Genomic DNA, 13,639 nt, shown 5'->3' on the forward strand with positions numbered 1-13,639 from the left:
GGGTAGAGGAGATGTTAGGGGAATTCCCTTGCAACCCCAAAAAGTACAATTTGGGGATTGGATTTTGATTTCACCCCAATTGCCAGATTTGGGCTTTTACTCGGCCACTAGCGAATGAAAATGCTCCTTAAAACCTCATTGGTGGGGTGCATAAGATAAATTTAGTGGCCGGAGGGGATATTTGCTGTGCTATTCGTGTAAATGAATCTTTAATGTTCGGTGAAATTAAATGAAAGTGTAAAATTATTTTCGGAGAAGTTTTTATTGGGGATGGGGGCAGTGGTTGGGATTTAGCCGGTTCGCACCGGTTCTATAGAACCGTCTCACAGAATTTTATGAGATCAGCGAACCAGTTAGCATTACTGGTTACTCTCAATGACTTTTTGTAACAGAACCTGGTGAAAAATATGACTTTTGTGATGAGTCCGGCTGACAAAAAAATTGAATTCCACCACTGGTTGGCTCTGTATAAGTAATGATATATAATATTATGGTGATGAACCACTATTTTTAGGACGAAAAAATTTCAAGTTCAGTATTGCCCATCTTATTTATAAAGCTCGGTGTGAGGTGAGCTTATGCAATTTTAACCAGAGATGCGTTACCTGATAGATAAATTAGCACTTTCACCACTAGAAAAATACCGCACATCTCCCTTGGCCTCCAGTTCAGGTGAGATTGAGTTTTGGTGAACTACTTAGTTTTTCGTAATCATCCCTGTGCCTTTGTTTTTGAGTTAACAGTGCAAGTGTGAATGGCTGAAGTCTAAATTGTTGGGGTGACCATAGCAGTTACGTGAACTGCTCTCATCTTCATTTTCGGTGGTACGTTAGCTATGGCACGGCGACTTTCCTCTCGTCCAAGATAAGATAGGAAAATCCTAATGGATGTTAGGATAGGATAGGATTTACATATTTATCCTAGGGGAGAGGAGAGCCGGCTTAATCATATGGCGAACCACGGCCTCTCATCCGGGTATGGGATTAGTTAGCCAGTTATTTGTTTTCGGAAGCATGGACTTGATGGTAGAGGAAGCCGTAACCGACCAGCGGTTACGTGAACCACCCTACGGCAGCGAGGAGTCCAGCAATCCTCTCGCACATGATCATCCCCGCATGGGATTCAAACCTGCGATCCCACGAAGGGTAATCAGAGATGCGCTTAGCACGATGCGCCACACCGCCGAGCCAATGTTTCTTTGACCCCAGAAAAATTCTCTCTGTACTTTACTATTGCAAAATTTTGGATGCTCATTTTGCAAGTGTTTTATAGTTGGCACCTAAAAACCGAGTTACATGATTGAAACCATCATTTTAATCAAACTTCCAGAACGGGACCACTCAGCTTTGGTTATGTCTCCGGGAACACGCGTTTGCTCACTGCCAGTTCGTTTTTGTAAGTTGGCGGTTGTCTATCACCGGACGCAGTTACATACTGCAGTACTGACCAGCGCAGGGTGTACCGGTCCCTTAACAGTTCATTTAGAGATGATAAAATTGATATAAAATGATAATAAAATTAGGAGAACGAGCAAAGGTTAAAATGTTCAATACGCACAGAATTTAAATTATAAGGTGTTGCCAAGGGAAGTCTTCATTCATTCGAAATAAACTAGCCTATCTATCTATTCTGCAAGCGGTTGCCCAGTGTAGTTATGTAGTAGCAACCGCCTTTATTTCTGGGTGAGTGCATGTGATTTTGCCGTGGGCAAATTTCATAAAAAGGGTTTTTTCTTATTCATATATTATTCGAATCCCATTCTTTTATAGCATTTCCCATACTTTTCAGATATTTCCCATGATCATATTTCAGATTACTGTCGGGGATAAGGTACCGTACCGGTATTTGTTAGGGGATTGCTGGACGGTCCCAGACCTGGACTTATCTTTGCCATAAATAAATAATGATTTATTTCCGAATATTTCATTACATATAAGTACAATAAGAATAAACAAACAATAACCATAAAATATAATCATGAGCCTGTAGTGTAAGCGGGCGGGAAAGACAAAGTCGACCGACCCCTAACAGCCTGAGGAAAGTTTCTATCAGAACAAGATACTCTGGCGCAGGCATCATAATTACAGTGAAAAAAAATGGATTAAGTGGTAACTGCACGAGATGTCTTGGTTCACCATGTGATATATTTTTATTTTAAACAGAATTAATAATCGTAAAATTAATTACAAAATAAAATGGAGCCAAGGAAAAAGTTCTTTCGATTTCGAAACGAAAAGATAATTTTTTTCACTTTCACTGGACTTATGCTAGCTGTTTATTTATTTGAATTTTTCATCATTCTACCAAGAATTCAGGCGTCAGATCCAACATTTCATAAAGGAATTCATATATTTTTTGGTAAGATTTAATTTTTTGTCAGTTTTTCATATTTTTTAGTATTTTTCGCTAGGATTTCCTGGTTACCACTGATTTGATTCTTTTGTGCCTTATTAATATTCTTCATGATATTTTTCGATAGGATAGAATATTCTTATCTTAGGCCAATGGCAAATCTTGAAATGTCTATGGCAGTGGTTCTCAACCCTTTTTCTTTCGTGGCCCACTTTTGCAAGTGCAGTTTTAAGTATTCTGTGGCATCTGCAGCTGCCGCAAAACCATGGCAGTATTTCCATACCATGGCCGCTACGGCCAAACTCATGGCAACTGACTTATTAGCTGCCACAAACCAATGTCGAGCTACCGTTACCGCGGCAGCAAATTGAAAACCAATGGCAGGTAAAATTTTGCTGCCGTAACCGCGGCAGGTGGGCCGTAAAGACAGGGCTGTCTATTATGGTGACAAATATTGGGTAAGTTGGAACGTTTTTCTTATGGATACAGTTTTGATCGATTTGGGGTTAGGGTTTAAGTAGATATAATTCCACATGATCAATTAAAATCTGGTACATTAATTTGTGAATATACCGTTAATACTGATTACTGAATACTGGATAGCGCTATAAAACCATGGCAAGAGCTGCCGCGGTTCGTTTGTGGCAGGAGCTGCCAGGAAGTGGTAAGAACTGCGCCTCCACTTTTGTTGCACAAAAAATTCTTTGGCCCATTAACCCTCTTGCATGGAAAAACTACAAAAAATATTATCTCAAAGAAGGCACTTCCATTTTAATATTCAAACTGAGAATTACTACTCAAATTCAAAAACACCATCATCATTCAATCAAGTTTAACTAACTTATCATTAGATCTGACACTTTTTAACAGGTTTGTGGCCCACCTGAAAATGTTTCTGTAGCTCGGAAGTGGACCATTGCCACTGATTGAGAAGCAGTGGCCGAGAGCTACTGTTACGGCCCGGCGGTGTAGCTCAACGGGCTAAGCGTTAGGAATACGCTCGCCACCGCACCTCTAATTACTCTGCGTGGGTTCGCAGGTTTGAATCCCATGTAGGGATGGTTATGTGCGAGAGGATTGCTGGACTCCTCGCCGTCGTTGGGTGGTTCACGTGACCGCTGGTCGGTAACGGCTTCCTCCACCACCAAGTCCATGCTTCCGAAAACAAACAATATAACTAATCCCATACCCGACTTGGAATGGTAACCGGACGAGAGGCCGTGGTTCGCCATATGGATAAGCCGTCTTATCGACTTTCCTCTCCCCTGGGATAAATATGTAAATCCTATTGATAGTCTCGCTCGCTCAATCAAAATTATTATGTTTTCAAGGTACTCTTATATTAATCAACGCATATTTGAGTGTGTGGAAATTTATTACAACCGATGCAACAAGTGGGAGCAGGGTTCTGCCAAGTTCGTTAGAAAAAGGTTGGAAATATTGCTGGAAATGTGAAGCCAATGCTCCTCCAAGGTATGATATAATTTAACTGCATTTTAGGATAAGAGTTTCATATTTACCACGGGTAGGAGGAAAACCAATAATACGGCTCAATCATATGGCGAACCACGACCTCTCGTTCGGTTATCAGTATATGTTGGGTATGGGATTAGTTAGCCAATTATTTGTTTCAAATGTGTGGACTTGATGGTGGAGGAAGCTGTAACTTAATTCTTCTGCACACAATTATCTCTTATTGCGAACCTTAACATATACACACTCGTTTGCTCCGGACAAGGCGGTGCTGTAGTGTTACTAATTTTCTTGGTTATCACTATAGTTATTTTTAATGTGCACAATAAAAAACGGTTGAACTGTACAAAAGCAGGAGTGTGATTTTCGTACTAACGTAAGGATCCATGGCGCTCCTGAAGTATGTGTACCAATATGGAGGTAACTAGTTTTTTTCGTCTATTTTACATCAAGTTGTGTAAAGGGACGTAAGCCTATGGGTAGGGGTATGTTCACTCGACTAACACAGACAGTCCCTGAACTCGTAGGGGAACCAAAATTATGATCTAACCCTAACCTGGTACACATATTATGGAAGTATCGGACCCATTACAGATTAATAAATAAAGTACTATTTACTCATAGTGAGAAAGGAATGAAAAGTTATAAAATATGGGAAATGAAGTATTTAACGAGAAATGTTGCTAATATTTGTTATTCAATATTATTTACAGATCTTATCACTGTTTCACATGTCATAAATGCATCTTAGTTCGAGACCATCACTGCGTTCTTGTGTCACATTGTGTCGGACATGCCACGATGCGATATTTTCTAAGTATGCTGATGAATATGTGGGTCGCCCTGCTTTATTCAAATATTTTGAATTTCGATTTCGTATGGGAGGTGTTCCATGTATTACAGCCAAAGTAAGTTTTATTTTGTTCTTTTTTGTAGGGGGGAAGGTTATTGCTCCAAACTAGTCACTGCACGGAACAAAACAGAATAATATAGTTTTTCTAATAAGATAGAATTTTATTCCAGAGGGGGGGATAACGAACCAGTTACGTTATTTATTTTAGAATGTGTTCAAAATCAGTAACAAGTTTTAAATATAGCCTATTTCATTTTCTGGATATTCCTGATTGCAAGCTGTGCATTCTTTATTTTTCTGTTCCATTTACATATTGATTTGTCTAGAGAAGTAAAACTATAATTTAAGAAACTAAATTTACTATTTTGTTGAAAAAGATTATGTGATTTTGTATTTCCACAAACTAATCAATCTTCATTATCTTAACAGAACATTACTAACAATGTTCGTTCCATGGTTAAACAGCATCATCAATTATTATACAATGCTACTGCAATCAAAATTAACTATAGTGACACAAATTAAACTAGCAATTTTAATAGAATTGTGGCACATCTCAAAAAGAATCTTTGGCTCGGCGGTGGGCCATGGCTCTCTGGTTGAGAATCAGTTATCTGATTAAAACTTGGGATAGTATTTAATGGAAATAAATTATGCTTTTTCGCTTTCCTTTATGAAGTAATCAATTTTAACTATCTTTACAGGACGTTACTAACGATGTTCGTACCATGGTTAGCTTGGGTTCTCGGTTATGCTGAATCTGAGACATTTGTAATGGCGATCATGACCTCGATATGTCTGCTAGGGTTCATGTATTGCACTGTGATGTTGGGTTGGCACGGAAGAAACCTGTTAAAGTAAGTACGCTTCGGCCTAGTAAAGGGTGTGCAACACTTTTTGTTGGCGGGCCACATAACCAACTTCAGATATCTATTGAGGTCGCGCAAAAAGTTTTTTCATATACACGACAAATTAAGAAATTCTCACGATGAATTGCTAATATGGCTATTGCTTGGCTATACAGTTATAAAAAGCATAAAGCTACAGTGAAAATCGCCAAATCATTTACCGCAGTGATAAGGGAAAAATAAATTTATGCGAAAATTGCTATGCATGGTATAAGAAATATGCTTTTTTACATTTCAAAAGGAGGTTCTGACCCCCCAGGTGGCATGCCGAGCACATTATGACACAAGAATGCAATGATGGTCTCGTACTAAGTCATTATACAAAAAAAATTGCCCTCGGCCCCCAAAATTTTGGGCTTGCCACGCTTTTGCCTAGTTTGAGGAAAAAGGTGTCGATAATCATTGTAGTATAACAAAAAAAATTTTCAAGTGTAAAATTTTTATATACTACAGGGGAATAATTGCCATGAGGGGGGGGGGGGGGGGGGGAATTTGGGGGTTTGAGGGGCACGCCCCTCCCTCTCCAATTTTCAACAGTTTTTCAAAAAAAATTTACAGCATTTGCAGTAATACATAAAATTAATTCATAGTCTTCTCCAACATCATTTTGCTCTCTTCCTGAATGATTTACTGAAAACCAGAGGTTTCGTGTGTTGCTATTAATTTTCTTATTACTTAATAAACTAAACGAGAAAGCTGTAGATGCCCCACAATTTTTGGGCCGGCTACGCTCTAGCCTATCTAGCCTAGTTTGAAGAGAAAGGTGTGGAAAATGGTTTCACGTTTTAAATTTTTCATATTCTACAGGGGAAGAACCTGCCATGAGATGGCCAAGAAGATTGGTTTCAACTACGATTTGGGGGCAGCTGAAAATATTGCGCAAGTCTTCGGCGTAAATTGGAAATACGCATGGATTTCTCCGATCATACCAAGTCCGCTACCGGGGGATGGAATAAGTTTCAAAGAGAAAGAATTTGTAGAGCGGAACGGGAAAGGATTGTGAATCATAATTCAGCATTATTATTTCATTATTTAGTATAATTTTAAGAAATTTCAAATAAGCCCAAGTGATTCGAGAGTCTTTCTTGCTGCACAGGATAAGTAGTTAGTCCTGAATCAATATTTCAAATGTCTATGTGGAAATTTGGGGTATTGAGGGCCGGATGTAAACAAAAAGGGTACTTCCGAAGTAGTATGTGTACCAGGTTAGGGTTAGGCCATAATTTTAGGTACAAATATTACTTGGCTAGTCTTCGAAGTCATAATAGAACTGAAGTAGGGCAAATTGGAATAAAATTATGGCCTAACCCTAACCAGGTACACATACTACGTTCCGGTGTCCACCATCTTGGTTCACATACTTCGGGAGTACCAAAAAAGCATTTTTCTGTTTCATACATGCCCCTCTTCGAAGCTTGACACACTTTTTAGACTGGGGGTTCCCAAACCAGGGGTCGCGACCCCAAATTGGGTCGAAGTGATAAGTAGGTAGGGTCGCAAACAGGTCATGGGGGTCGCTGAGGTATGATCGAGGATGTACAAAACATCTACGATTTGACAAACCATGTTAAATTTAGCCATTTGTACCATGACTTACAGTAAAACAGGTCCATAAGCATCGCTCTATGTTTATGCTATACATAGAGAATGTAGGTGCTTATTGTGACATCACTGTTTGGTTTTAGCTTATTTTACTTAATACCACCACATGACCAAACTCAAAAGTCTAGTGAAAGAAGCTCTAGTTTCATGAAAATTATATATTGACCTGGGGTCGCATTGGACACTTGAAAGTGGTCTTTGGGGTCATCCTGAAAAAAGCTTGGGAACCCCTCATCTAGCGAGTCACGATGGAGCTTTTTTTCAATTTCAAGAGGGGGATTCTGACTACCAACCACCCCCCTTGTTTTAGACCCTCAAGACCCCTGTAAACCCACGATACCGGCCGTACCCTATAGCTGTTACGGTCTGACTTTGGCGATTAAAAATTTTAGAATCATTCCTTCAAGAATTTCTCGCCACGCCCCTGATCGCACCCATTTACGTTTTACAGTAAATCTTATTCGGATCATTTATTTAGTTTGTATGATTTCATGCTTTTGATATGTGTTTTCTTTATACAGTTAAGGATTTTCATTTTACTATGTAAAAATTTGGGATTTGATTACACTTTCATCCGTAGTAGGTTGCTAATTTGGAAGAAAAATTAGGACTTAAATTAACTTCATTCCCTTCCTTAATCACTTCTAAGGGAATGAAGAAAAAATTTTGGGTGCTCCCGAAGTATGCGAACCAAGATGGCGGACATCGGAACGTAACATGGGTAACAGGTTAGGGTTAGGCGATAATTTTTTTCCAATTTTCCTTATTTTAGTCCTATTATCAGTTCGAAGACTAGCCAAGAGCCTCCCGTAGTATTTATACCTAAAATTATGGCCTAACCCTAACCTAAGACACATATTACATTCCGATGTCCGCCATCTTGGTTCGCATACTTCGGGAGCCCCAAATTTTGGAAATATACTTCCAACAAAAACATGCCATATTCTCAGCTCTCCTTCGTATTCAGCATAGCAGAGAGGAAAGCCGATAAGATATACCCTAGCATTTTGTATGGCCAGCATTTAAAGTCACGCAAGTGGGTACTCTCTCTAGATCTGAACTTTCTTAGGCCTTAATTGAAGATATGCATTATTAAACTTACACATTATAAACTATGATATGTTTAGGTCAGCATATTTATAATGTGGAAACATGACTCGTAATGTAAGCAAAATTACTTGAGTTTGTAACAGTTTATAAAATGCCAAAATGAATTTACTTTTCTATAAAATATCTTTATTTATTATCTTTATCTCTGATCAAGAGCTGATGGTTAAGGCTGCCATTGGATTGAGTATATTGTAATTGAATAGAAATTGCCTTACCATCTTTTCTCACCCTAGTAAAATTGCAGCATAATCTGTGTGTTGTTATGTAGTCTTCATACTGTTGAATGTTGATTATACCTTGATTTTTCACTGTTGATTAAATTTTATAATTTTGGACTATTATTCTCTGTTTGGAGTTGGCGTATCCACTAAGCTCGACATGGCAGACTACAACCCGCAGGCCAAATCCGGCCTGTTGGGTGAATCAATCATGCCCTGCAATGAGCTTGTTAGATTTTTATGGTGGTCTGTATGAGTGTATTTCACGTTGTCACAGACTTTAATGAGAAGGGACTTTATCAAAACTTTACGTTTTCTCGCTCATTCTATTCCAAGGCGTACGTTTCATACCTCTTTCTTTTGCCTCGTGCACTTGTCATGTGTGGCCATGTGTAACTTTTCAAGTCACAATTACATGGCGCGCCCGTATTGGGGTTGCCCACTCTTGTGCTAAGCGATAGGAATATTGACATTGCACGCCCGATTACCAAAAGTGTGGTTTGCAGGTTCGAATATTGTGGGAGATGATTATGGCTAGGCTGTTGTTGCATCATTTTAGGCATTAAGAATCAGCTGCGGTGTGGCGCATCGTGCTAAGCGTTAAGAATACGCTCGCTACCGCATCTCTGATTACTAGGGCTGGGAATATTAGGGAAAACACTTTGAGCGTAACCGGGTAAAATTAACCGGTTAACCGCCGCGTGACGTTTGACGTAATAATTATAATTTCAGTTTGTTACGTCACAACGGTTGTAAATCAATTTCGCGTGTTCTTATCCCGGTATCGCCCAAAATTATTCACGAATCGATATAGTTTCATGATTCCTCTGCTGCAATAGATAGGCAGCGTGGTTCGGGCATGTGGAGAAATTTTAGAAAACCCGATTCCGTTGTTAAACGTCATTTATGTGACAAATTTTTAGTGTTCGATGTGCAATTTCTACTTCGAGATATATATCATAAAGAAAATCGGCATCAACTGCGCACTTGTTGTATGACATTGAATATCCGATTTTGGAATGAAATCGTGAACAGTATATTTCGAAATCGACCGAAAACTGATTCTGAATTCATCATTGTAAATTTTCATTATCAGCAACCTTGGTGCTTCCATTATTTTTCACATTTATTGATTCTTTACCCCCACAGTCAGCAATATTTTTTTGAATTAAACGCCGCAAGAGATAAATTTGCGATGGCATAAATTTTTACGCCTTTACTTTACTACCGTCATTTTGCTCTATTTTTTGAACGATTTACTATAAATTAGACGTTAAGCAGTATAATATTTTAGTAAGATATGAACTTGTTGCGACCCTGCAGGTGGTTACGAGACGCGCAAAAATACACGGGCCGCTGGGATCTTTTTCAGTATTTTGGATAGGCACAGTAGGATTTTGCGCCTGCGCCAAAAGTTACCGACGACATTGTAATGTAAATTCATTTCGTTTGAGGCGTCGATCAACTGCAGAGGGATGAATGGGATAAACCAGATAGAAAAGAAAAAGCTTGATTAAAATTGTGATTCTACTTTACAGTGCAGATTTGAAAAAGAATCAGTCACAATATTGGATATCTCTTGATAACGAATACCCATCGCCAAGTAATCGAGCAATTAAACTGTTGTCCGTATTTTCAATCAGTTCGTTATGCGAAAAAACATTTTCATCACTAGCTTTAATTAAAACGAAGCAAGGAAATTGGCTGCACGCTGCTGCAGAAACTTTTTTGAAGCGCCTATTGCAATCCTTGTGTTTGTACATGATTTGGCATGTACATGTTGTTTATGTGAGTTTTCTGTGTACCTTTGGCGTACAATGGGTGCCCAGCACTACATTTTATTACGAAAATATACGGTATTATTTTATGATTCACCCATTTCAATTTTCGGCCGGCGCATTATTTGATTTTCTCCGTGTGAAATATTTTTAAGTGTGCCTTTTTTGTCTAGAATAGAAGCATAGTGAGTGCCAGACATTGCATAATATTACCCTAATATATGATATTTCTTTCTGTTCCACTCATTTCAATTTTTTGCCGGTCGGCGAGTACATTTTATTAAATTTTATCGGTCCGCTCTGGTACAAAGGTTGGGAACCACTGCGTTAGACGACGGCAGCAAATAGGTAAACGTGAACTGCAGCCGACGACTACCACGTTGGCGTTTTAGAAGTTATTTATTAGATTAATGTGAAGCGGGACATATTAATGCAGCTTACGTTGTGACATTTTCTGAAATGAGGGAGCCCTTTATGGTCTTTACTTCTGCTTACTTTTATACCTTGGAGGTTGTGTCCGTTTCGTGTAATTATTCTTATTTTCGACTGGTTAGATAAATATAATTTTTCTCTGCTCCTTCTCTCTAAAATACAAGACAACAATTGTCACTGACTTGATAACCCTGAATGAATAACATATATATATTTGCGTAATTTCGGGCAATCACTATGCTTTTAAAGAAAAAACGGTACATTTACATTTCACACGAGAAAAACTATCAAATATTGTGCCGGCCAAAAATTGAAATGGGTGGAACATAAAATAATAACATATATTTGCGTTAAAAATGCAGTGCTGGGCACGCAGTATGCGTAAAAAAGGCACACATATCACAAAAAAATTATGTACATGCCAAAACATGTACGAACGCAATTCAACCCCAGTGGGAATTTTGCTACTGTTTCGTTTCTAATACAGGATTGCAAACGAGACATCAAAAAAGGTTTTGCAACACGTAGTTCTGCAGCGGTTCACAGTCAATTTATTTGCTTCGTTTTAAATAAAGCTAGAAGTAACTGGTTAAAAATTCGCACAACAGTTTGATTGCTCGATTACTTAGCGATGGGTATTCGTTATCAAGAGAGCTCAAGAATGATTTGTGACAATGATTCTTTTATAAACCTGGACTGTAAAGTATAGGTTTCATCGGGTTCATCATATTCATCCCTCTGCAGTTGATCGCGCTCTAAACAAAATGAATTTATATTACAATGATAAAGTCATTGCTAACAAGGCATCTGGCTCAAAACCTGCTGTGCATCGGGAAATATCTCAGCGGCCTCCGCTTTTGTTGCGCGTCTCGTGACCACCTGCAGGGTCGCAACAAGTTCATATCTCGCTGGGTGTCATGGTGCAGCTCTTGAATATTATACTGTTTTTGACAGTTTTCTGGTTTGAACAAAGAAATATTCATAACCTTTTATTTGGATGGTAATATTATTCAAAAAAGGCAAGCAGAACGGAAAAAAGCACGCTTGCTGATTTTCAGGTTTCTAAATCTTGCGAGATTTGACGGAGCGCTTTCGCGATGAATCGGAAACGAAAAAGCGAAAAATGTGATTACTCCAAGCTAAGACGTCACCGGGCTATTAATACCGCACTTATCAAACACCCATATGACGCGGAAAGAGAAATTGCGTAATAAACCAAAGTAACTTCGACTTATTAATCAAGAAAAGCATGCAGAACGGGAAAAGCACGCATGCCCATTTTCAGGTTTCTGAACCTTGCGAGATTTGACGGAGCGTTTTCGCGATGAATCGTAGCCGAAAAAGCGAAAAGTGTTATTACTCGGCGCCATGATGTCGCCGGGACATACCGCTCGTATAAAAAAGCAATATGACGGCCGGAGAGAAATTGCGTAATACACCAACGTAACTTCGTCTTTTCGGCTTCGGTAAAGCGATTGAAACGTTAGAAAAACAACAAAATGAAATTTCCCGCGGACCGACGAAAAGGCTTCGCGGAACGGCACCGGTCCCCGGACCGGCGATAGGGGACCTAGGTCAACGTACGAACTGCGGATCCAGTGCGCCAATGGATTATGTGTATTTCAGAAGTATTTTAAATTTACATGCCGTTTTTGATCATAATCACAGCTTAAAAGATTGATTGATTGATTGAGCTTCCCGTTCAATGTATCGCATTTATGTGGATTATAAAAACGAAACAAATGCACAATGAATTAACAAATGCTCCGAACTTGACCAAGAAATTATATTTTATGCGTGATTGCGGTTTTTGAAGAATGCTTTACAGTTTTTCTGTAATATTTACCATTTTATTTTGGAAACAAAACAGAATTAATATTATAAATATATATATTAAACGAAATGGTGCAAAACTCTATAATATCGAACATTCCGGAAATGGTCGTTTCGTCTTCACTCAAGCATTTTTGAATGGAATTTCCGTCGCGTTATTCAGGAAAGACACCTAGTGATCACAAATATTATTATTCAACAAATCCGTTGATGCTTATTTCATCAGTTAGATATTGCAATCGTTTCGACAACTCCCAATAAAATTCAATATTTTGTTTTAATTTTTCATTTTGTCTGATTCGAATTGAAACAGAGTATATTTTGTCAAACCGGAAAGAACGAATTTTCATCATCACGCTTTGTTGTGCTTAGTGACGTCACGATTTGGCCGCCATTGTAGAAAGTGGCGGTTTGTTGGTTTCTAGGTTTTGATTTTTGGTGAATTAAATCCAAGTAATCCTTTTATATTTTATGTTTTACAGCTTAGTATTTGATATTTTTGAATCCCGAGAGAACTGACCAAGGTAATGAATGATTTGAGATATATTTTTACGCAATTTATTTGTTACAAATTTTGTTTAAATTACTGGTGGTGGAATTACTTTCTTGACCTTCGGTTGCAGCGTAATTCCAGTTGTTTGCAAAAAATCGCACTGTGGAGTCAGCAACGACATTTTGTTTATTAATATGATTTATAGGCGATTAAATTGCGAGAAATCAGGAATTATTACACAATACAAGTTTCTTTGTTTTCACTTCCTCTTCTAGTTTCAGTGCCTTTGGCAAATCAGCAAATGACAGACGAAAAAACAAGTATGCTTGACTAGTCAGTTGGGCCGTTGTGTAGTACCGATGCAAGATTATTGATGTAGCCTACTTTACAGACAGCTGGATAAATTTAAGCAAATCTAAAGATAAACATTCTGCCATACCTTACATTACAGCATCAGCTTATTTTCGCATTGTCAAACTAAAAGCAGAAAGGCTGTTAGTTCTGTAGTTCCCCTTTGACTCCTGTCTTCAGAATGTAAAATTGTTTGATAACTGACTCCAACTCCGAACCTTATGCTAATGCAAGCC

The 13,639-nt window shown here is 38.5% G+C and overlaps 2 protein-coding genes across 6 annotated transcripts in view; both read left to right on the top strand.

Annotated features, from left to right (window-relative positions):
* Positions 1-2,166: 2,166 nt before the first annotated feature.
* On the top strand, positions 2,167-8,636 carry LOC120344313 (putative palmitoyltransferase ZDHHC24). The gene is made up of 5 exons (XM_039413454.2): positions 2,167-2,358; positions 3,684-3,825; positions 4,539-4,733; positions 5,383-5,535; positions 6,394-8,636. Exons 1-5 carry the CDS (start codon positions 2,196-2,198, stop codon positions 6,587-6,589), a joined length of 849 nt encoding a protein of 282 aa, XP_039269388.2. The 5' UTR covers positions 2,167-2,195; the 3' UTR covers positions 6,590-8,636.
* A 4,310-nt stretch (positions 8,637-12,946) lies between these two features.
* Positions 12,947-13,639, top strand: part of LOC120344714 (uncharacterized) — a 79,579-nt gene continuing 78,886 nt past the window's right edge. For all 5 annotated transcript variants that reach the window (XM_078112903.1, XM_078112902.1, XM_078112907.1 and 2 more), the window contains exon 1: positions 12,947-13,083. The gene's annotated coding sequence lies outside the window, so the exon portion shown is untranslated. The remainder of the gene's footprint in view (positions 13,084-13,639) is intronic.

Source organism: Styela clava, chromosome 5 (genome assembly GCF_964204865.1).
Source record: "Styela clava chromosome 5, kaStyClav1.hap1.2, whole genome shotgun sequence".
NCBI classification, from domain to species: Eukaryota; Metazoa; Chordata; class Ascidiacea; order Stolidobranchia; family Styelidae; genus Styela; species Styela clava.